Here is a 24,384-nt window from a genome sequence, read left to right as displayed (position 1 = left end):
CAAAATTTCAAAGTCTTTAACAATACATTTAAAGTAATTGAAGGCATTTTCATGGCACAGGTGGCAGCTTTCATTGCAATCAGGTACCTGCAGCTTTGGAGCTGTGTGTTTTTTTACTGTGCAGTTACTGGTCCTACCACCCCAGTCCGAAGTGTTGTGTTTGTTACTTTTTGTTCCTCTTCCCACTTTCCACTCATTTAAGGCCGATTGCCACCCAGCCTAAGCCTGCTTTTACTGAAAGTTTCTTCCATTTAACAGTTTTTCCTCCTTCGTGCTTACTAAAGGGGCATTTGGTAGGTTTCCTCTATAAATCTGTATAGGTTTGACTTCATTATATAAAGTGTCTTTACTTTGAAACCATCTTCCAAGCCAATACACAATCAAGCGCTGAAACATCCATCCATTATCTATCGCTGGAACCTGTTCAGGGTTGCAGGGGGGATGGAGCCTATCCCAACTGTCAATAGGGTGGGGTACACCCTGGACAGGTCATCGGTTTATCTCAGGGCCAACACAGAGAGACATTAACAGACAGACAATCATTTATACTCACATTCACACCTGCGGTCAATTTAAAGTCACCAGTTAAAGTAACATGCATGTCTTTGAACTGTGGAATGAAACCCAGAGGAACCCCTGGCAAACAAGGGGAGAATATGCAAACTGGCCATGGATTTGAACGGGGGACCTTCTAGGTGTGAGGCTGCAGTGCCAATCACTTCACCACTAATATAATCAATATAAGAAGTAAATATAATTACTTCGATAAAAAACTACAAACAATGCCTGTCTCAAGCTTCTCAAATGTGAAAATAGCTTTTTCTGATTAATATCCTTTTAATTGTGTAGGTAAAGTGTTAGTATTTCCTCATTTATTTAAATTACTAAATAGTTTGTTGGTGATTTACAAAATAAAGACTAAATTGATCAAAGATGGAAATAATGACTCAGCTCTTCATTTTTAAATAAAAAAGAGTATTTTTATTAGTTTGTGAAGGGCCGCATCCTTCTTCCTTCTGTAATGAATTACAAATGGAAAAGTAGATTGTTGACTCTGTTTTTGGAAGTTATGCCAAAAATCTTGAGAAATGCTTCAGAACTGTTGTATTGTCTTACTACACCCCACCACCCACCCCCATACCCAATCCATTACCCCCTTCCTCCTCACTATAGTGACAAAGTTGATCGATTAGACGTCATCTGATTCCAAGTCAGCCAAAACAAAATATGACAGCAGATGGTAACCAGACAGAGGGAAACTGTGGGAGGAGGTGGGACACAATAGGGATCAAATGAAAAATTTAACTACTTCATCTCATTTACATTTACAGTGTTTGATTTTCTGGTGAAATATGAGGGTTATAGAAACTGGGAATTGAACAGAAGGTAAAGTGATAGACAGTAAATGGAAGCAAAGACAAACGGATAGTTGGATATGTAGTAATCAACGCAAACTTTTCACAACTAAAATACTGTTAAAGATCCCACACTGATATACATTTTTAAACACACTGCAGAGTATTTTTACTGTGGCATGTGAGTTCATTAATACAGACATGCGCATGCATGAACAGATGAGGAGGAGGAGATGAAAAAGTTTGTGGCTTGGGCCATTAAACAGATGGTGTCCCGACTGACAGACAAACCCGTGTAGCACAGATTGACTGGTGTCAAAAGGAGACAGGAGAGGACACAGGAAAGGTGAGGGGTAGTGCAGCAAAAGAGCACATAACCTATAAGTCTTATGTTTTAACTTAATGTAAATCAAGTGATTGTTGAGTTCACTGGAAGGTGGGGGCTACCTGCATGCAGCTATGACACTTAGTCTATGATTTTATGTTATGTGGATTTCTTTAGTGTCACATAAATTTTATACAGTGAGTAATGTTTACATAACATTGGCATTATTTCATTGTTAGGCATGACTATAGGTGTGTGATGTAAAAAAAAATTGAAGATAATTTTCCAAATGTGCCACCCAATTGTAAGCATGTGCACCACTCTGACCACCCCAGTAAAAAATCCACCCCTGAATGAGAGTAACAGCAATATTATAATCAGTACAAGTTCTGGAAGTGTAAAGAGACAATTTTGTTGTAAATTTCCGTTTTAATTCACATAGTCTCACTTTCTGACATATTCAGGTTGAATTCACACACTCTAAAGAAATGCAATGTAAGTACTGCACTTAATCACCCCATTACTTAGAATGGTACACAAATGTTCATTTTCACTAAAATAATAATTCTGGCATCTCATCTTTCTTCCTGTGACGAGCAGTGGCTCAGGGTCATTTCCCTATCAACCAGACAGAAATGGTCACATAGTGGCTTAGAGAGAATGCTAATGATGTTAGCCATATGCCAAGGCCTTCTCAGTAACCACACATGATCCCAGCTGAGTATTCATGGTGCCATTTCTGACAGTGTCTGAGGAAACATTTTCCACCATTGGCACAGAGGTGGGGGCCCCTTTGGTGATTTACTCACATTATTATGTTAGCAATGATCAGTGCTGACATTTCTATCTCAGAGATGAGCAGACTGAAATGCCAGATCCTCAGTTCTACCATACCCAGGACATCTGTCCATGCACAGGAGGCTACAAAAACACAAACAAATTAACTGTAACATGTTTTATCCTAATTTATAGTCTAAATAACTTGCATAGCAATTTTCTTTTTCTTGTTTGTATAAATGAAGTTTATAGTGCATCTCATTTGCCCTGCATTTCATTGCCTATACTCTGCAGCACGGGCTGATTAAAGCGTTGCAAATGACACAGCTTGTGCTCTGGGGAAATATTACATCTTATCCTCATACCAAGTGTTGCGCACAGTGGTTTATAGATCTCCAGTTGTGTACAGGCCCATCCGGCTAATAAAACCCCATCTTTTGACTAGCTTCAGCTCTACTTCCACAAATACAGTATGACATCACCATGCACGTAGGGCTGCAATAATGTGTTTGTGCCTTGTTTGTTTGAATCGAAGTATGAATAGACAACAGCAGTTGTTTCAGTCTGTTTGTATCCACACGACGGGCATGAATATATGTTTATCAGCAACGCTGCCAATAGCCTCACCGAGTTGTAACATTTAGAATCAAAAGTCTGCGCAGACAAGTTTGACTACTGAAGATCTGCACGCATGTAAAGTATCTGTTGGGAATAAAAGTGAAAGGAGGGAGAGGTTTGGACAGTAAACAACCCCGCATCATCCCACTGCGCGTGTCGTCACTGTTATGGTGAGAGAGGGGTGTCTTACCGCCAGGAGACGCATTGAAGGAGGAAAGAGACAGAGCAACTAGCCAGACTGTCTCTTACTAAAGGAAATGATGCGCACACAATAATGGACGAGGACGAGATGGACTGCATGTCCACTTCATCCGAAGTCAAACATTTAACTCACCTCAGTTCTATCGCAGCCAAGCCTGGAGGTTGACGGGGACATAACTTTATACCACACGCCCTAACTGTGAACTGATGCAGCTTTAATATGTGATAAGAATCAGCTGGATCTGGGTCTTTGCGTGTGCGAGGTAAGTTGAGCAATGTCTGCACATCCAGAGTTTTAGGCTTTTGTCCCCAGATAGGCTCAGCTGGTTCCAAGCCAAGATTCTTTAAAGCATAAAGGTACAACTTTTTCTAAATTTTGAATTATAATGAAATGTATAACCTCAGAGATGCTCTCTGTTTGCATCTCACCTCATACATAGTAACTTTCGCGCAGAAAAATCTTGATGTAAAGATAAGTATTGGACGTAACAAATGAGGTCCTAAATATTCTTGTTTTTACTGAAATACTTAATTGTCACAGCGCGATGGTTTTTTTCAGTACCTCGGACAGCGCCGGTAGCTGGGTGGTACCCGCCACAGGAGGGCAGCACTAGTCCCCCTTATTTTAGGGCCTATTGACTGTTAATTAAGTGTTTCGGTTTGGCCAACACACTATACAAATCCGAGTATGAAAGGGGGGCAACCAGAAGAGTAATGAGCACATAGAAATAAAGTTGCGAAAGCCATTGCAACTGCGCGTGCGTTCTCATTCATTTACTGTGCATTGTATATATTAAACCTGCTTATGATACTCTATTTTCTCCTCTTCCTGTATTGGCCATTAAGTGAAAACGGAATCATTTCCTTACAGGCTTCATTTCCAGGTGTATTTTTTACAGACTCCCATCAGTTTTCCTCAGCATACCTGCAGCGTGCAGACGGAGGATGATGCTCAGTCCTGGCCAACCCGAGACCCTGCCCTTGGGACAAACTGGCACGGAAACCTTTCTGGACCCTTTAAATATGGAGTGCAGGTCCGTGCCGGCCGAGCTAGAGGATGGAGAGGAGAGGGCACGTTGCGTGCGCGTTCCCGCCCTCAGCAGAGAGGAAAAGAGGAGGAGGAGACGCGCCACAGCCAAATACCGATCTGCGCACGCAACCAGGGAGCGTATCCGAGTGGTAGCCTTCAACGTGGCCTTTGCTGAGCTGAGGAAACTGCTCCCAACGCTGCCGCCAGACAAAAAGTTGTCCAAGATTGAGATCCTACGACTGGCAATTTGTTATATCTCCTACCTCAACCATGTCTTGGATGTTTAGGTTGTAACACGATGACCACTTGGAGGGTGGACTGGTGCATGTTTTTTAACCAGCAAGGAGAGCTGAATTATAAAGGATATATGCGTGGAGTTATGTTGTTATCAGAGTGGCCCTAAAAGCTGTAGTGCAGACAATCCTATAAATATTAAGAATATCTCTGAGTTTTTATGCTGCAGATGCAGGACTTCTGGTTCACTGTCATCCAAGTGCATGAAAAGACTGACAATATTTTTCAAAGCTTCTGTATGATAATTTTGTATCTAAACTACTGTAACAGTGCGGTGTTTCGCCTTATATGCCTTCTTTTAAGTCCAGATTATCTGTTGCAACTTTATTTCTGTTTGAACTGAATTTGTAAATATATTTATTTCAGTTACAAACTAGTCCACCTGCCTTTTTCTGTGCTTTGTGTTTCATTCAGCAGCACCTGAAACTGCATTTGAAATCTACATTAAAAATAAATGGCACCTGCAAAACAATGAACAGTCTGGTCCGTTGTTGTTGTGGGTGTAGTTGCCGTATATTTTAGTGCTGTCGCTCTAACATGTCTGTGAGGTCTTATTTGGTGGATTTCTCTTCTCCCTCTGGACGGGGCAGGTGTTTCTCCAGACAAACCACGACAACCATTTGATAGTCATCCATCTGCCTCCTCTCTGGGGACACACACACATAAATGCACATTCATACAAATGAGACAGTAATGTGACAGTATACAAGAAGACACTGAAAACCTTTAGAGACAATGTCTGAAATGGTGTATGGATGGGTAAGCTAGTTTTGATATGTTTTAACAACACCAGTTGTACTATCGGTAGCCAACAGTAAAGGTCCCCAGTTTTTATATCAATTGCAGGAATGTCTATTTTAAAGAAAAGTAAGGACAAATGTTTGTTTATTAGAATTAACTTTAGTGTGATCCAGCTTCGTTCATTTCATTCTGCCAAACGAGCACATGTGTTTTTATGTCACAAAAAATTATAATTTAACATGTGACTGTGACATGTGACTCAGTGTTTTGACAAGCTGCCCTGGCTCTCCACATTACCAAAAGATGTCTTTTATATCACGAGTTTAGGCAGTGTCCCTTTGCTTTTTCTCTCCTGCTCTCATCCCTTTATTAGGCTCTCTGAGGTATAATGTGGCCCAAGGGGCTCAGGGTATTGTTCATGTCCACTCCAGCAGGAAGAGTGACAGTCCTTTGTCTACATGCTACACATTACACACTGGTCTACACACTGGACACAAAAGGTATGTTTGGGAGTAGAGGGGAAGAGGCCAACCATAACATCAGATATTTAGATAAGTGGGGCAGGAAACGTTGTAAAGCAAAGCAAACAGAGGTGATATTTTAAATTCAGTGTGGATCAACAACTAATGTGAAGCGTGCACAGAGCTCTGCCACACACCACGGTGTGCAGAAACTAAATTTTTTCTTCAAGTGTAATGTATGTGTGAACAGGTTGACTTTGTGGTTTTCTCTAAACATCATACTTTCTTGCATTTGTATTTTAATGAGATTACAGTTTGTAAGACACAACACTGCCCTCTGATGGAGTTTCACAGGGGAAATTTTATCTGTGAAAAGTTCATGCTCACCCTTTTAGCTCCTTGGTATGAATTTAGAAGAGATGGGCATATTTGTGTTTGCTGTTCAATTCAGATTCAAGTACATAGCATCATGATTTTTCTTTTTTTTTTTTTGTGAGTAATTTAAAATCCTACTTTATTTACACGTGGTGTTCTGCTCTACGTTCTATGTGACTTTACCTTTTTCATTTTTACCTGGCTGCAAATATGTCATAAGGCATTTATCCAGAATCTGTGTCCAAAAATCAGAGACAGAGTCAGAACCATTTCAATATCTGTATCATTTAATGTCTCACAGAAGATGTGGCTCTGAAGCTTACAGAAATTGGAGAAACTCCATTTCTGGGATGACAGTAACAGGTGAGTAATTGCAACAAGTACATGCATGTGCTCATTGGGAAACATGAGCTGCTGGACCTTTCTGACCTTTCTTTCTGATGTCTTATAATATTGTGCTTGTTTGACTTCTTCTTTTTTTTTTAACTTTCACTGTTTTGTTTGAAGAAAAGATCTGAGATGTCAGGTGGTTGCCAGCTTTGTTTGGTTGTTAATCCAGTCTTACAGGTGCTTAGGTCAATTGGTCTCATTAGTGTTTTTTTATATGGCGATATAAAAGTTTAAAATTTGAAATGCTGGCTACAAGAAAAGAAAATCTTCTCTTGGTTTCCAAACTTGACATGTGAAAAAATTCATTTTTTAAGGTGGACACAAGAAAATGTTCTCTGTCAAAGTAAAAGTAAAGTAACAACAAGTAAAACTATACCCTGCATGGAGGGCATACTTTACAGGGCACATTTAATTTTCCTCTTGACCCTATTGTTTTAGCAGTTCAAACACAGGCGCACTAAAAGACGACCTCTTGTGGTCTAGAGCTGAAAATAACAATTTTAGTGCACATCGGGTGTGTTGTACCTCCATGCTGCCTTCCTCTACCGTGTCTGGTCCTGCTAACTACAATGGCCAGGCTCGTATGAGGGAGCAGCCTCCCAGTGCAGTGTGCAGACAGACGCGCTTCACAGCAGCAGCAGCAGCAACAGCAGCAGCAGCAGCGGGGCATTGGAAGACTCCGAGACGCCACTGAAGGAATATGACCCACTTGTGAAAAAAAGGTTGGTTTTATCATTCCATAATCTCGATGCTGTGGTCATTACACGGGGTATTGCGTTGCCAATAGCCGGAGACACAGCCCAGGTAACCCTGAAGTTCATTGCTGTCGTCGTGGGAAAATGGTTTCCTTTAACGCAGACAGATGTGGTCTTTTTCACATCTGTGGGTTAATGTTGCACTATAGTCGGGATTTATATATTCAAGCACTTTGTGTGTATAAATAAATAGACCGAATCAGCAGAATGCATGGATAATTTGGGGTGGCGGTAGCTTTTGTGTCCTGCCGTGGTTAATTGGGTTCAGCATGAGGCTGAAACGTGATACCGAACCTGCAGCTGCGTGATAGAGAGGTAACATCGCATCCTTTACTCCCTCAGACTCAATAGTTTATAACATTAAGGGCGTTTCGGATCAAGCTGCTACTTCAGGCTGATTGTGTGTATCGCCATCAGCAGCAGCTGTGTGGAAGGCAGAGCTGTGCACAGCTGGAAGAGGTGTTACTACGACCGAAGCCACTTCACGTGTCTCCTCTGACGCCGTCGGTGCTGTTTTCAGAGGCATGATGCTGCAGTGAGACTGAGTAGCAGGTACAGCCATGTATTATTGAACGGTGCTAGGTCTTGCAGAGAGGTGGAAGGACACTGTGAGGTATGGGAACTCTGTGAATAGATGAGTCATTCCCTGGAAGCTATTCTTGCCATTAATGATCAAAGAAAGGGGTGCAAGGGATGCTTTTGCCATTGTTCTCCTTTGAAGCATGTGTTGGGCTGGCAGGAGTGTGTGTCCATGTAATGAGAAACGGAGCCACCTTTTACTTTCCTTTAGGCTACAGAGAAATGCTCGGATTCTGCAAAGCATAGATGTTGTGTTGCAAAGCAGGAGTGTATTTACAGACATGAAAGCAGCAAGCTTAAAGTAGGAACATACAGCGTTATCTCATCCACAGCCCTCCCGCCCTGTACCTTTTCACTCCCTGTCCCTGTACTTTTATTTAGTTCGACATGAGCGGATCAGAGGGGACTAAGTTTGCATTCCAGAGAGCTGTGTCAGATCTTAACTTTCCCCTTTTACTTTGTGTGTGTGTGGGGGGTGGTGGCTGAGACTCTACCCTGCCTGTCACTCAAAGGTCACAGGTATGCTCTCTGCACATACCTGCCAAATATGTCTGTGCCAACAGTCACATGAGTGTCACAGCAAACAACGAAAAGAAAATTCCCAGGAATAGGTTCATAATTACATCATATATCCTACTACTGACTTCAGTGAATTAGGAAAAAGACTATTTGGCTCCGTTTATGAGATTTCTGTTTGTCTGCAGTGCTATAATATGTTAATCAGCAGCTGTTGCTTTGGATTAGCTGAAGTCTGTGGAAGGATTGGAGATTGTTATCACTATAAATAACACTGGCACATATACTGTGTCCCCCTTTGTTGGATTTCAGAGAAGCTTTAGTGGACTGTGTTACTCATATGTGTGTCTGCTTCTTTTGTTTTATTTTCCACTTCCAAAGAATGGGATTTATTACGGCATGCAGCCAAAATCATTGGCCAATGGATGATTCTGTACGGTTTTCTGACATGTTGTCGACTAAATGGTTAATTAATTGGGAATAAAAGTTCTATAAACATAATGAAAATTACTAAAGGCCATAAAATACTATCTATGGAAATAAGAGAGAATTAGATGTGTGTAATAGGTTGTAGCTTTAAGTTGCGAAACAACAGTGAAAGGAAATAACAGTGCAGAGTGACAGCTGCTGCATCTGGCAGATTATGGCATAATGCCACCAGGGCAGAGCACCAATGAAAGAAGCAAGGCAAAAGGGCTAGTGGGTGTGAGGGAGGGCACAGATGCCATGGTAACCAGGCCTCAGCATGTGCTTTAGATGAGATCTGAGACTGATCCATGCCTTTCAGGGTGCCAACACTGCATCACACTTTAATGGAATCTCAAATTCCATACCTCTCTCTACCTGCCCAGTTTGGTGGCCAAATCTCTTCACAGCCAAGGAACTTGAGCCAAAATCCCACACTCTCTGTTTTCCTGTTAATGGATGAGTTGGATCACCAGGGGGAAATGCTAGCAGGGGCAGTGTAACCTCTCAGATGCTGTCAGCTCCCTATTGAGACCTACATATTTGTCCTAATAGTTCTCTCTGTTTACTGTATGTTTTCATTGAATAAAACTAAAACCTAAATCCGTAATAGCACATACGCCTGTAGCTCTGAGCCTGACCATGTGTGATTACAGTAGTTCCAACTGTGCAACAGCCTGAATCCACTAAACAAACACATTAATGAGAGTTTGTTTTACATTAGTGTCACTTTCTGCCCTTGTGAATCTCTTCTTGGTGCAGCCATGCAGAACAGTCTACAGCGATTCAATTACGCTTCACCAGAGAATATCATTTCTACGCAGACCCTGTCACGGAGGACAACTGAATTTTTTTGATGGATCAACTCAGAGTAAATGGGCAGCCGCACGCCTCTGATGCACATTGTCATTCCTACATGCTTTATTCATAGTTATCCATTGGTTTGTAACTGATAGTTTTTCTTACCCCCTGGCTGCGATTTTCTACATGGCCTGGTTCACTGTGCCTCTTCATGCTGCTCTTGTGGTTGAGTGGCTTTTCAGAGTGATCATCTTGGCCCACATACCACTGCCACGTGTTCAGAGATCAGCACCCAGGGGGTTAACAGCTTTTATTCAAATCATAGGCTGATTCATTTAACCATATGGATGGCGGGTGTGATGAGAAGTCATTGTTTGCTCTTTGTGCCCTCTCTCTGTACTACTACCCCCCCCCCCCCCCCCCCCCCCACCACACACACACACTCTATCCCTCACACACATAAGTGTATCACACAAATTTACTCTCAGTGGGTGTGATTGATTATCGCTGTAAGATGGGGCCCCCTGCATCCAGTGTTGCCAAGGCAACAGTGGACGCTTCAGATGTGGGTAAGAGATGAGCAATTTGACTGTCTGTTGTCAAATCTCTGGTTTTGGTTTAAAATTTGATGCTGTGACATTAGCTTTGATGCTGTGAGCGTTATATTCTTGTATGTTCAAGTCCATTATTTATTGAAGTCTTGTGTATTTACAGCTTTGCCTTGTTCCACATTATGTTCCCCTGCTTTTAAAAAACCCAAGCAACTGTATCAGTGGAGGATGACTTCAGCTTTTCATCCCCACAGCATCATTTCACTCCTGGATGAATATTATACAGTTGTGTGAGCTAATGCAAATGATAGTGTTTATCCGATATGAGTAATGCTTGATCCTAGTGGTAATGCTATTAAATAATGTATAAGCATCGTTAGATATTCTTTAATAAAAACTCTTTGGTTTGTCATATGCAGTAGCTGCATTTACCATAATGGGCAGTGAGTGGAAAAAAAATTCCATCTGTACCATCATAATGAAAATTAGCTACATTTCAGTGCCATCTTCTAACGATCATTTTTATAGCATGAACTCTGTGACCCTATGCAGATTCACATCATAAAACACTGAATGAGCCACAGATATAGCAAATAGCCTGTGAGTGATTGGAGGAAGAATAATCCTAGTTAAATGAAACTGAGCTGTGGATGGTGATTGGCAACTGGTTGTCAGGACAACAGCTGGGAGACAGACAGGGTGCAGATTGAGGTCTGAAAGAATGGTCATGCACGGTAAAGCACAATAAGACGTGCTTACATATCAAAAAGCACATGATAAGGTGCAAGAAATGAGAGTGTCAGATTCAATTTAAAGTCATAATGACAGTGGCATTATAACAATTTATATAGGTTATTATATTTTTTATATTTCTAGGTTATTATATAATTTTCTTTTTTATTTTATTTTATTCTACTACTTGTGAACATGCAGGTTTTTTATTTTGTAATTAAAACTTGGTGGCATTGCATGTATTTGTCTACTTCTGTCCAAAAAGTAGTAAATAGAAAACTCAGCATTCACTGTACCTACAGAATAACACTACTGTGTACTGTAAGTGTGGATAAAGATTTGAAGGACTATTTTGACACAATTAAACGCACAATTAATTTAAATGTGGAGGCACAAAGAACAGAGCTTAACAATGTCAGATTTAAAAGTTACATTCTGGTTGGAAGGCAGTGTTTAGGAAGGCAGAGTTTCATGAACATAAGTCCAAGTTCAGGTGTACAACAGAAAGGCTCCTTTGTCTGTACCACTTGGAAATGCATTGAACCAACACAGCCCTGTGCAGAAATGTGTCTCTTTCTCTCTCCTGGTTGGGCCATATATGATGCTCTACTGTATCTTGCTGTCTCTCAGGTCAATGTGGCAACTAAAGCTGCGCACTGGGGTAGTTGTAGGTTGTCGTGGATTCCTGAGGCCTGTCTCTATAGCAACCCATTCCTCCTCCTAAGCATTGCTGCCAATTTCCCCCTCTGCCACACTACGAGTCTTTCCTCATCCCCCTGGCCAATCTCCAGCTCTGAACTGCGGTGGAATGGACACTGAGTCGACCCACTCGGGCTACTCCTATCACTCCAGCCGCTCCGGGAGATCAAACCGACATGGGTATGTATTCTGTCTCTCTACCTTTCTATCAGACTGTCTGCTTCTCCACTAATACCTGTTTACCTGTTTTTTACTGGAATACTTTCTGTGCATATGGAGTTTGTTGTGTTTGTCTTCAGTTTAGGAAAATCATGTGTTGGGTAAAGTTTAATAAATCAGATGAGAGACAGAGCAGGAGGAAGGAAGAGATTGATTCAAAGTTTGTGGAGTTTGTGGATTCAAAGTTTCAAAGCTGAGTGGCTCTAACCTACAGTATTTCAGTGATTGTCTATTCTTCAAATTAGAAAATCATTTGATTACTGTCCACTCCTCATTACTCTAATTTCCACCGAAATAAAAATTCCCCCTACTTGTTACTAGCGTTCTGCAATGGAAAGTGTTCATCTGTCATTATCTAGTATTTTATGAATCGTTGTGTCATCAAAATGATTAATAATAACCTCATCAGCATAAGATGACATCTTTAAATGTGTTGGTTTGTCCACTAGTCATGGTAAAACCTAAATGTATTTAGCCTAACATCATAGAAGACACTGAAAGTAACAAAAAAAGTTCATATTTCACAAACTAGATCAGGAGACATTCATGGCATTTTTGCTTCCAACTAAATCTACAGTACTGTTAATAAGATCAATTCAAGGGATATGGAGTCAACTTGCATAGGATCAGACAAAACAATTTATCAAGTAACCTCCACACGAATCATTATTGTTAATATAGTTAGATAGATACTTTATTAATCCCTAAAAGGAAATGTCTGTGTTGCAGTAGTCGTTACAAGTAATAATACAGTATAATAAGGTATCAATGAAGTTAAAAAAATATCGTAAAAATAAAGCGTAAAAATAGCGTTATGTATTCACTCTCTGTGCATGTGCTTGTTTTCCAGGGATCGAAGCCGTGACCGGCACAAGGCCAGCAGCAGTAAAGACAGCAGTCGATCAGAGAGGTCCGTCGTCATTAACCCTCCTGACACACCATCCCAGGACTCCCCCATTCACAATGGAGAGCCGCTGCCTGGAGAACCCACACCAGCAGCAGATCACGAAGATGAAGCGCAGGTACTGACACTAGCCAAACATGAGATGTGTGAACTGTGAATGAGTATAGTCTGCAGTATTCACATTCATTTCCAAGTCCTCCAGCTATAAACTCTGCATCATGACCCTATAAACGTAACCTAACAGAGCTGGTTTGCCATTGCAACTGTGCCTGATAAGTAATAACAATGTTGACAAGAGATCAAATAGGTCAGCTGAGTAGCATCCGGGTTGTAGGCCTGGACGGATCTGTACTGTGCAGTGTGTTAGTGTGTGTATGTGTGGTACTGGGTATAACTGTCATGCCTGATAGCTTTGAAAGCAGAGCAAATTTATAGTAGTCCTCCCCGAAGCTCATTGGGCTACACTCTGCAAGCACGATTTAAGTAGACACGTGGAAGTAAAATGCTGCAGTGATGCTGCTCATACAGATAGTGGACCTAATCCTGCAGGAATAAAATACAAAGTCAAATACTTTCTTTAATAAGATGGCTCAATTATTATACACTTTTTCATTTCCCTGAGAGGCAGAAGAGAAAATCAGTGGTGGCCTCAGGCTTTCGGAGGGTCAAGGGCACCTGATGCATTTACTTTAATGGGGGCACAACGGTGGGCACTTTATCTTATGTACCTTAGCAGGCACTTAAATGTGTTTGTTCTACTGCAGGACACCTTAGAGGGCACTTTAATACATTCACTTATGCCACTTACATACAGTTTGTATCTATGTATCTTATAGCAACAGGGGATTGTTAACAGGGGGAACCCGTAGGAAACAAACAGTCTACATTCAAAATTAGCTCTCAAACGCACAGATTAACATTGGGTTTGTTTAGCATGTATATACTGGATGTTTCCAGTAGGCCTATTTATGCTAAGCCAAGCTAACCCCCTGTCATTGTACCGATGTGAGAGTGGTATCAAGTTTCTAATTTAACTCTTAGCAAAAAAGCTAAATATATTTATATATAAATATATATATGGTTAAACAGTTCTTTCAAAGGATTTGGTAAATTGCAACAAAAAAATTAAAACAAAGTGAATAGCCATAAGATAAGGATGAAAAAAGACTTATAGATATTATTCTGAAGACACATCTCTGCCTTAGGCTGCCTTCAAGAGCTCTTTGACCCACTTGGAATCTATAGTTAAAAGCATTTTACCTTGTTGGTAAAATGCTGATTACCACAAAATGTTGGTTACCACTGTTGGTTTGTGTAGAACAGGAGAACAGATGTAAAAGCGTAGTGTTTATTGTATGTGGATAAAAACTGCAAAAGCTATACTTCCACAAAACTAATAGTATGATAGGGTGATTAGAATTTAAATCTCTTCAAGCAGACTGACCATTTCGGAGAGGTCTGACCTATTTTGCTCATCCCTGCTCAGCATCTTCTCCGCATTCCACAGTGTCATGTGATTGTCAGCTTGCAGCTTACATCCATTGTTGGCCGTGTAAGGTAATCTGCCTTTGTATTTCATTCTCCCTGCAGACAAATGTGTCCAAATGGCTCATCAACACCACCATTACCATGACCAAAACCCACTTCAGCCAATGTTCGATAGCAGAGCGGCTGTAACACAGAGACACATTTTCACACATTGAGTCTGGCCTTAGCATCAAGCCAAATGGCACAGTGAGGAAAGATGATATAAATAATCCTCCATGTTTACACGCATGGCTATGGCATAAGGATGCAGTCTTGGACCACAGCTTTGTGTGTGTGTGTGTGTGTGAGTCAGTCAGTCACAGAGAGAGTGCCAAATCTGTTACCGAAACTGTCCCTGCTGCTTTGTTGGCCTTAGACGCTGTGACTTTTTGCTGGAAGGCAGCAACTTCAATTTCCTCACAATGTGAGCTCTACCAACACCAACAGCGTGTGGTGAGAATCACATAATGTTGTATTAGCTTTTTCTGCCCTTTCAGTGAATAAACACACCTATTTACAGCTACCTAAGCAACAGCTTGTAATATGATGCAGAAATAACGTCCACAACAAAAGGAACGAATACACTGAAGTAAATCCGCAAGACATTTTTTGTCATAGGTACTCATTTTAGCACATAGGCACACAAACAGTACGACAATACCCTCCCCAACCCCAATACACATAACCAAGCTGTAGAAGTCATTTTAACCTCCACCTAGAGTAGTGAGGATGGGACATTGTGTTTTGTAGCTGGCAGACTGTCTGGTGTGTGCATATGTGAATCCCTGCAAGTGGGGCTAATCACCATGTTGTGGTGTTGTGCTTTGTGATGGTAAAACAGGCACAAACATAATCCACCCTCAACCTCTGCCAAATGAAAAGACTGCCAAGCAATCTCCTGTAACTAGTCTCTGTTTCGTTCTCACTCAGTTACATATTCTTTTTCCTCATTTTACTGTATATAGAGATCTGCCCTGATTAGTGTAGCATTAATCTTCTCAATTAATCATCTGAGACCTATTGGTCGGTTGTAACAGTGTCTTAGCTCAGTCAATAATCCACTATTTTTTGTCACTTAGTGCAACATTAGCATGAAAGCCAGTCTATAGAGATGCCTTGGCAGAAAGATTGCATGTTAGGGTGCATCCCAAATGGAGGCTTCTGTAGAGCATTGATACCTGGTAGCATAGACCACCCTCACCTGTGCTATGTAACTGGATTTACCCAGGTTTAAAATGAATGACATTAATGGACCTAGAGACAACTGAAATTTAGTGGATTCATTTTATTGCAAGCCTCAGTTTAACTGAAGGTGAGGTGAGGCGATTGTTTTCAGATTTTCTCCAATATTGACTGATAAAAACATCTTAGTATGTACCCTTTGCCTCACACATCAGCCTGGCAGACAGATACCCCACAGCCCCCCATCCCGCTCCTCTGCTCTATTACACCTTATTTGCTGCCGTCTCTCTCTCTCTCACTTTTCCTCCCACCCCTATTTTCAAGCTCATTCATCTTCTGGCTCCACTTGGCTCCTCCAGCATGAGCTGAGTTAATTGCCTAGAACAGAAATGGAGGTCAGGATTCATATTTATGTCTGAACTTCCTGATTGGAAATGTGTAAACACAATTTTGATTTCATAATTCACATTCCACAAACAGCAGCATGCTTCACTTAATATGTAAAAGTTTATATTAACTTCTAAAATGCATAAATGGCACAGTTGACAGTGGAGCAAACCCTCAGACAGATGCCTTTTCTCTGTCTTATTGACTCGCAGCCTGTGTGCACACGTGTGTGAAGCCATTAAGGTTTTATTTATTCAGCCTGTCATTTTTCTATCTGTCATCTCTCTTTGCAGCTGCTGCTCCTGTGATTGGTTGCAGTTGGAGATATATACAGTGCAATGACACTCTGGGCGACAATGAATGGCTAACTGCACAAATTAATGACAAACACACAGACCTATTATTAATTTATTCTTTCTGTGTCTTTCTGTTAAAAAGATTTATGCGTAAAATGCCCCTGCTGGCAAGGATGAAAAAAAATTTGTTGGGCCTGCAAAGATTCCGCTTTTTGTTGTTGTGACACTGTGTGTGTGTGTGTGTGTGTGTGTGTGTGTGTGTGTGTGTGTGTGTGTGTGTGTGTGTGCATGTGCGTGTGTGTGTGTGTGTGTGTGTGTGAATGTGTGTGTGAGTGTGTGTGCCTTTTCAAAGTGCATATCCAATTCTGTCATGCAATATTACTTAAATAGGGGTTTGAAGGCTTATTGTAATGAGGCAAAACCCCAAGTAAATAAAGTATCTCTGTGTAGCGTAAAGAATTTGCTGTGTGCCTACAGCATGAAATCTGTGGTCATTTCTTTCAGAGAGCAAATGGATACACTGTTGTCTTTGTGACTCAGGTTGATATTTATTTAACCTGGTTTGTCTGATTTCATCCTTTGCCCCAGAGGTTAATGTAGCGTTTTGGTGGAAACAGTCTTTCATATGTGCACTAAACAGCAGATTTCTAACAGTTAATTGTCTGTATGTTTCTACATTTAAAACAAATCAAACCACTAATTCTGATCTTACCATGCTTGTCATCATTAGAGACAAATGATTGTTATAGGCAACAAACAAAGTTCACAACAGGTTTACAGCATTACCCAAAGAGTTAATGAAATCATTTAAATCTGTTTGTTGGTTTGTTTGTCTAAGTAGAAGGATAGAAGAATTTACAATGTTGCCTCATTCGTTCACACACACCATTGGTGGTGGCTGCCATGCAAGGTGCTCACCTGACACACTGGGAGCAACTTGGGGTTCACTGTATTGCCCAAGGACACTTCGACACATAGCCAGGAATTCCCCGAACAATCACCCACAATCCATCTAACTAATTTCTAGTTGTGCCATGCAAACCAATGAAATTAATACATTTCTAAATAGCTGACACAATGTCCTCTCTCAGGATGATAACTGGGGAGAAACCACCACGGCAGTGACAGGCACTTCAGAGCTGAGTGTTTCCCAGGAGGAAGTGGTTGGCCTGGGAAAGGGAATTCAGGACCGGACTGTCGGCTTTCGCCGCTATCTCCCACTGGCTGTGGGCTTGTGTGTTGGGCTGCTGGTGCTGGCTACACCACTGGTGTTTTTGCTTCTACCGGCACTAATGTGGCCCGAAAGGTTGCAGGCTTGTGGCGCAGCCTGTGAAGGTCTCTTCCTCTCCATATCCTTCAAGCTCCTCATTCTTTTAGTTGCCATTTGGGCCTTGTTTCTCCGACCTGGCCGCGTCAACCTGCCCAGAGTGTGTGTGTACCGTGCCTTCCTCATCACACTCACACTCCTGCTCACTATGTCTTACTGGCTCTTCTATGGGGTCAGAATCCTCGATGCACAGGTGGGTTTAAAACTGTGCTATTTTTATAGCTTTCATAGATGATCATTTTCTGTTTAATTCTGTTATCATCTCACTATTGCTTTTAACTAAAAAGTGAACATCTTATGTGGTCTGAGCAGGATGAGGAATACCATGGCATTGTCCAGTTTGCCGTGTCCTTAGTTGACTCCCAGCTGTTCGTCCACTACCTTGCTGTGGTGCTGCTGGAGCTCCGTCAACTCCAGCCCTGCTACAGCATGTGTGTTATCCGCTCCACAGATGGAGAGACACGTCACTACAACATAGGACAGCTCAGGTACGCGTGTTCATGCACAAAAATTTCCTTGTTTCTGTGCGTCGAATGTGTGCACTGCCAAAGAAACACAAAACTAATGAAGACCTTTGAGTACAATCCACATTGAGCTACAAGGATTTGCACACAGTCATTACACAGAACTGTGTAATTGGAGGCCCATGTACACGGTGAAGACTGGCACAGACAGTAATTGAGTTACTCATCAGTCTCCTTGTCTGGTTTGCTCAGGGCGAGCTATTCTCAGAGTCTGTGGGGGGAGGGATGAGAAAGTTGTGGCCTTGCTTTTGTTTCTGCTGTGGACATGCATGTGACTGCAACAGGACCAGAGCACTAAACAGACACGGTCTAATGCAACCAAAGACAAAACATGTTTATAAGGTACAGTGTTTTTGCGTGATTCGGATTGATTTTTCAGAATGATAAACAGGAATTTAAAGCCTGTAAAGGATGCAGGAACACACTATGTATATACAACGTAAAGGAGAACCGCACCAACCATATCCATGCAGAGCCAAGTTGGCAAAAACTAAAGCAGCGTGTCTTCATCCAGCTTAATTAAGTAAAAACACAAGGCACCAGAACAGCACTTCTGTTCATTAAAGAAAATGCACTGTTCAGTGGATTCAGCATCCCTTATGTAAGTCAGAGTGTCGATCGCATTCACATATTCACTTTCTGTCTCTCTTTCTCTCCTCATACACAGCATTCAGAGAGCTGCTCTGTCCATTTTGGAGAATTACTACAGAGACTTTCCACTCCATAACCCAGCACTTCTCTCTGCCTCGAAGCAAAGGGCTGCCAAACACCTGGCCGGGTTAAAGGTCTACAATGTAGATGGTTAGTCACTTCACCTGTCCCAGTATTCCCTCACATATTGTTTAACGTTCCAGGTTTTGTACTTTGTTTGATTGGCTTCCAGAGAGAAGCATTGTTTTGACCTGATCTGTACTATTAGACTAGTCTAAAATCAGGTTAATGCAAGTCAGGCCATCTCACAGAGATGAAGGTTGATTTTACACCTCATCAGTTAGTCATGGCACAGTGGTGACACCTGCTTGATAGCAGTGACAAAAAAGTCCCAAATATGGTTCAGAATTTCTTGCTTTCTTATTAATGTTGTGGATCAAGCAGTGAAAAGGAAGCAGATTTTTTAATCTGTTGGAAGTATACCATAGTGGAGAAATCGTTAGCCAGTTTTGTTTGCCACAGGTAAGAATCTTGAGCCTGACTGACAAGTTATCAGAAGTACTGAGACTTTAGCCGCAGGCTCATGTATTGTTAGACTGTGCAGTGTAATTTCTGAACTCTTCCAGAAGGCAAACATTTTTTCTGGAGTGAAAGAAGCTGAGTGGTTTGAGTGATTTCATTTTTTCTTACATATCTTGTAGGCAGTAAGTACAGATAAAGGTCTTCAACATTACTCCACACAGCACTTTGTAACAGGAAGCTGCTAATTTCACGGTTCACTTCTCTCCATCGTTATTGCACTCTGAAGTCTCTGTCCCTGACATAATGTACTGGGTATGTTGCATCTGCAGAAAGCTGTTCCTCAGCACACATGCACACACACTCGGGCACCCGTACTCCACAATGCTCAGGATATATTGTCTCCCTGCACCCACATACACACATGCTGGAATGCCAGATATTGCACACTGGCCTGCATTTAAAAGGTTTCTCCATTCACCCCACAACAATACCGCACCTACACACCACAGTGGATTTGATCTAAGGCAGGGATGCAGGATGGGATATCGTGTCCTCATAGCACCTCGAATCCACCCCACCCCCCTTCCCTATCAAAGTACAGAGGAAAGCCTCTAGGGGGCCGTGGAATTTCAAGGCTTAAATAATTCATCAGTATCGCTCATTCCTCACATACTCCCACATCTCTCCTTCTACCCACTCAGCCTGTCTACAGCGCTGTTCGCACTTGCTCGCTCTCTTCAACCCCCACCCACCCCCCTTGCTCTATCTCATTCACAGGGATTCACAGTCACTCTTCTCACAGCATGAACATGTAGGTCAGAAAGTTAAAGAGGCTGGTGTTTACTCAAATATTTCTGTGCAAAATATTTACAGTGATGCCTGTGCCAAATTATCTGATGGATGGTATACTTGCCACAGTATACACATAGATGATTTTTCATCTGTATTTTATTATTACAGTTTTTCTCACATTTACACACACGTCACACGCACACACACACACACATAAACACATGCAAATCAGATCTTTAATGATTTATATCCTTACCTGACCTGCAGGGTTTTCTAGAACCTCCCCCAAACCGTGCTGATCTTCATGAATATGGACCAACTCTTTCTTCCTCATAATGAAACCCCCAGAACTCTAATATGCTGCTGTACACGCTCCATTAGCTTCATGGGTTTGTCACACAAACCAGTACATTCACAGATCAGACAAAAACTATGGCTTTTGAAGTGTAAAGTGATGAATGGTATATCTGCCTCCCACCCAATGAATAAATCTGAAATCTTCATCAGACTTTTGAAAAATGTGGCTGCTTGTAGTGGAAGTTACCTCTTTTCTCAGTACTATAGTTATGATTCTCTGTCACATGGTCTGCCAGGATGCCCCAGATAAGCTGCAAAGATTAACATGGCCTTCAAATCTGCCTCAGATGTTTCTGTAGAATAAAATGAGCACAATAGCAACCAAGCAGGTTGATTAGCAGTTGTTTTTCACCTCCAGTGATGTGTAAGATCTGAGCTCCTCTTTAACGTGAGTTTTTTACTCCAATATTCAGATTGAGACACGGACAATTAATCAGGGTCTGGTGGGATTGTGGACCACTTCCTCCAGCTCAAACTGATATAACCAATTTACCTTTGTCCTCTTTTCGGTGCAGCCCCTGAGAACACAGCAGGAGCTCAGCCTAGTAATGGAAATCAGTCACGGGCGATGGTCACAGCTGCTGCCAAACGCAAAGACAATGCACACAATGAGCTGTACTACGAAGAAGCCGACTACGAGAGAAGAGTTCGCAAACGTAGAGCCAGGTAAGTCAGAGGGCAGGATCCAAGCATCTTTAAAACATGGAAGTCTAGAGTTTCCCAACTTCAATACATCAGTCCCATTTACTGCTAAAGACGAGATTGAAACTAGTAACTAGCAACAGTATCAATAAAAACAGTACACAGTACATCACTAAATTCAGTTTAACATATTATACATTACACATTATACTTGTAGTACTGAAATACTGTCATGTCTTCTATTGCTTTAGAGTGCTGTAAATTGGTTTAATACACCAGGCAAAACCATAAATTTCCTCATTTTACATTGTAAAAACAATAGTTTAAACAGTGATTTTTATTAGAGTGGTGCTGATTGACATGTTTAAATTCAAGTTTAGGGAGCTTACAGTTGCTAACTGCTCTGTGCACATCCCATCACTGTCAGGCTCGTGGTGGCTGTAGAGGAGGCGTTCACTCATGTGCGGCGGATGAAGAAAGAAGATGAGCGCGCAAACCCCTCTGACATTATGGATGTGCGTGAGGCAGCCCTGGCCATATTTCCCTCCATGGCCCGTGCCCTGCAGAAGTACCTCCGCACCACCAGGCGGCAGCACTGCCACAGCATGGAGAGCATCCAGAAGCACCTGGCTTTCTGCCTAGTCAATAACATGAGCCCTAAGGTAAGTTTGGTTTTGAACCTTGAGATAGAGAGGAATAGGAATGCAGTGTTAATGTGTCCAGTCACCGTCAGTGTTTACATGATTGTTTCAATTTGGGTCTCATGTTCCTAGTCTTGGTCATCGTGTCTATCAAATTTGACAGGATTTGCAGTATAATTGCTGGGATCTGATAACAAGTCCATAAGGGCAGCAAACTTTTTACATTATCAACCACTTTAGCCTGATTAAGAGTTAATTAGGATTGAAACATTTAACATACTGTACAGATGTTTTTGCATATAGGAAATGTGTTGAAAACTATGAAAATATAATGAATCCAAGTTGTATTTTAAAAAAGGAAAAGAATATTTATTACTTGGTGAATGTTGGTTTGTCTGTGCCCAGGCCTTCCTTGAGGCCTATCTAGCCCCCGGTCCCACCCTGCAGTACGCCCCTGAGCGCTGGATGGCTGATCAGTGGACTTTGGTCAGTGAGGCTTCTGTTACCAGTGGCATAAAAGAGGGGACAGAGTTTCTGCTGAGGTGTCTTGATTTTAACTTAGCTGTCACTGTCAAGAGCATCCCTTACATCCGGCTGACTGAAGAGTACATCGACCCCAAGTCTCATAAGTTTGTACTACTGCTCCAATCAGAAACTTCAGTTTAACAGACCCAGAATGTTCTGCTGATCTGAACATTCAGGACTGTTACAATTATTCGACACATTTTTTCAAAAATAGCTTTTTTGTACTGTTTTTTGTACTTATCTTATATTGGCTCATACTGTATCTTTGCGTGCTTGTGAATGGATCCGGTAGAGACAGCAAACAGGAGGATGTTTAGAACGCGTGGATTTATCTGTCCTGACATTTTCAGAACGCAGTTCAGGTACTCCTCTATGCACTTCAGAAGACCCTCACAAATCTTCCTCCTCCTTTATGAGTGCAATTTCATGATTTAGGAGGAGTATGTGTGATTTAGGATGCAAAAGTGTGTGTGTGCGTGTGTGTGTGTGTGTGTGTGTGTGTGTGTGTGTGTGTGTGTGTGTAACATTCACCTGAGATCTGTCTCAACTTGTATCCCCTTTCTCCTTAGCGCTACTATAGTGACCAGAACATTTGATATGAACTAAATCCCTTCCACCCAAACTGCTCTTTTGTTCAGTTTTAGTCAAATGATTATCTAACTTTCCTGTATTGCAAATGTATGTACAGTATTTATATGTGAATATACTTTATCCTGCCACACTTTTATATCAAAATTGTGCTTTGATTGAATGTTGTTTTTTTTTTTACTTTTTTATCTTGTCTATTTGGGCTGTATTAGTGCAGACAACTGTGCTGTAAATATCTGAGGACATGTTTGTAGTATATGTCAGACGAGTCTCTTGAACTGAGTGCCAAGCACAGTGCAACTGAATTCAGACAGTTTTTCCATTACATTGTGAGCGAACACATCTGATTCTTTGTGTCTGCATTTGTAGAGTTAAGCGTGTGCAGTGTGCACTGATCTCTTTGTAACCAATAGAGAGTCTTAATCATTGAGGTTCTGGTATAAGGTTTATGTGGTTGACATTTTTATATATCTCATGTTAACCTTTGTTCTGTTTAATTTCAGAGCATTCAAATGTCTGTGATTTTGATCTTTATTGATCAAAAAGAAGATGATGTATAATTACAGCATTTCTGTGTCTGACATAAATCTTAAGTGAATTAATGTATACTGAGCCATGAGGTTTTCAGCTGCTTAAGACGATGCATAAAATATATGAGTAATTAAAGACAAATCTCAGTTTCAAAAGATTCAACTGTTTCTCAGACATAAAATTCATGTCCAAGATTAACAGGCACCTAACTGTGTGATTATTGTTAAAAAAGAATAATTTGCCATCTTGGATTAAATCAACCCAGTGTCAGTGTTTCTACTGTCAGTATTTTGTCTGTGGACACCTGAGTGTTACACTACTGCCACCTATCTACTACTGCTTATACACAAACTCTGTTCTGAACATTCAGATCCGTCTCTTAATTTGTATGAAAATTTTTATACTTATTTTCTGAACCTCTGTAAATGTATAATTACCCATGTTAATATGGTCAGTGTACTTTTGTTTAGTAAATGTGTTACAGTTGTAAATACAGGCTGCAGATGTGCCTCAGTTATGCAATACATAGTTAAGATCCACTCTGTTTACATGTGGTGTACGTGTGTGTGCGTGTGTATGTGTGTGTGTGGGTGGGTGCGTGTGTGTGTCATGCAGCTGTCATAAGCAATGAGTTGACTTATTTTGTGCAACAGAATATGTAAAATCAAAGCAGTTCTATCAAAGTTGAGGCAAAACACACAAAGTCTGGTTTTAAGAAAGTGGTATTTCTTCAAGTGGTAGAGCAGGTCGTCCACCAAACATAATGATGATAGTTCAATCTTCAGCTCCTCTACTTCAAGCCAAAGTGTCATTGACCAATGCAACTGACAAAGATTTGTTTATTGTCTTATTTTTATAGGATAATAACCATGTATTCTTAGCATAGCATTAAAAAAATAGTTTTGCTATGTAGTTTAGTGACATTAACAACACAAAAAAAACAATTGTCTTTGGAATAAAAAGTGTGCCAAGTGTAGGTTTCTGCTGAGGCTTTCTCTACTGTTTTTAACGCAGTACAATATGGTAGCTTGCATACCACCCATCCATGGAAACCATCTGCTGTTGTAGACTGTGTTTTCTGTGTCCAGAGAAAGACAGGGAGAA

The 24,384-nt window shown here is 41.2% G+C and overlaps 2 protein-coding genes across 5 annotated transcripts in view; both read left to right on the top strand.

The window, feature by feature from the left end:
• Positions 1-5,140, top strand: part of LOC137133584 (helix-loop-helix protein 2-like) — a 48,329-nt gene extending 43,189 nt beyond the window's left edge. The window contains exons 1-2 of one of the 3 annotated variants that reach the window (XM_067517353.1): positions 1,945-3,539; positions 4,176-5,140. In XM_067517353.1, coding sequence (XP_067373454.1) covers positions 4,222-4,593 — 372 coding nt within the window. In that variant the 5' untranslated portion in view covers positions 1,945-3,539; positions 4,176-4,221 and the 3' untranslated portion in view covers positions 4,594-5,140. Of the gene's footprint in view, positions 1-1,944; positions 3,540-4,147 lie in introns of those variants that run through there. The other 2 variants (XM_067517351.1, XM_067517352.1) reach the window with 2 other exon arrangements.
• Positions 5,141-7,062: 1,922 nt separating this feature from the next.
• LOC137132756 (vang-like protein 1) lies at positions 7,063-24,252 on the top strand. Of its 2 annotated transcripts, none has more exons than XM_067515676.1 (9): positions 7,063-7,289; positions 11,597-11,845; positions 12,735-12,906; positions 17,272-17,700; positions 17,820-17,995; positions 18,699-18,832; positions 20,869-21,019; positions 21,423-21,657; positions 22,042-24,252. In XM_067515676.1, the coding sequence occupies exons 2-9, from the start codon at positions 11,775-11,777 to the stop codon at positions 22,300-22,302; spliced, it is 1,629 nt and encodes a 542-aa protein (XP_067371777.1). In that variant the 5' UTR covers positions 7,063-7,289; positions 11,597-11,774; the 3' UTR covers positions 22,303-24,252. The 2 variants fall into 2 exon arrangements, with proteins under 2 accessions (XP_067371777.1, XP_067371778.1); XM_067515677.1 differs by lacking the exon at positions 7,063-7,289 and adding an exon at positions 7,314-7,874.
• The last annotated feature ends 132 nt before the right edge of the window (positions 24,253-24,384 follow it).

Source organism: Channa argus, chromosome 9 (genome assembly GCF_033026475.1).
Source record: "Channa argus isolate prfri chromosome 9, Channa argus male v1.0, whole genome shotgun sequence".
Classification (NCBI taxonomy): Eukaryota; Metazoa; Chordata; class Actinopteri; order Anabantiformes; family Channidae; genus Channa; species Channa argus.
Note: the sequence above shows the minus strand (reverse complement) of the source record. Positions and strands in the feature narration are given on the sequence as shown.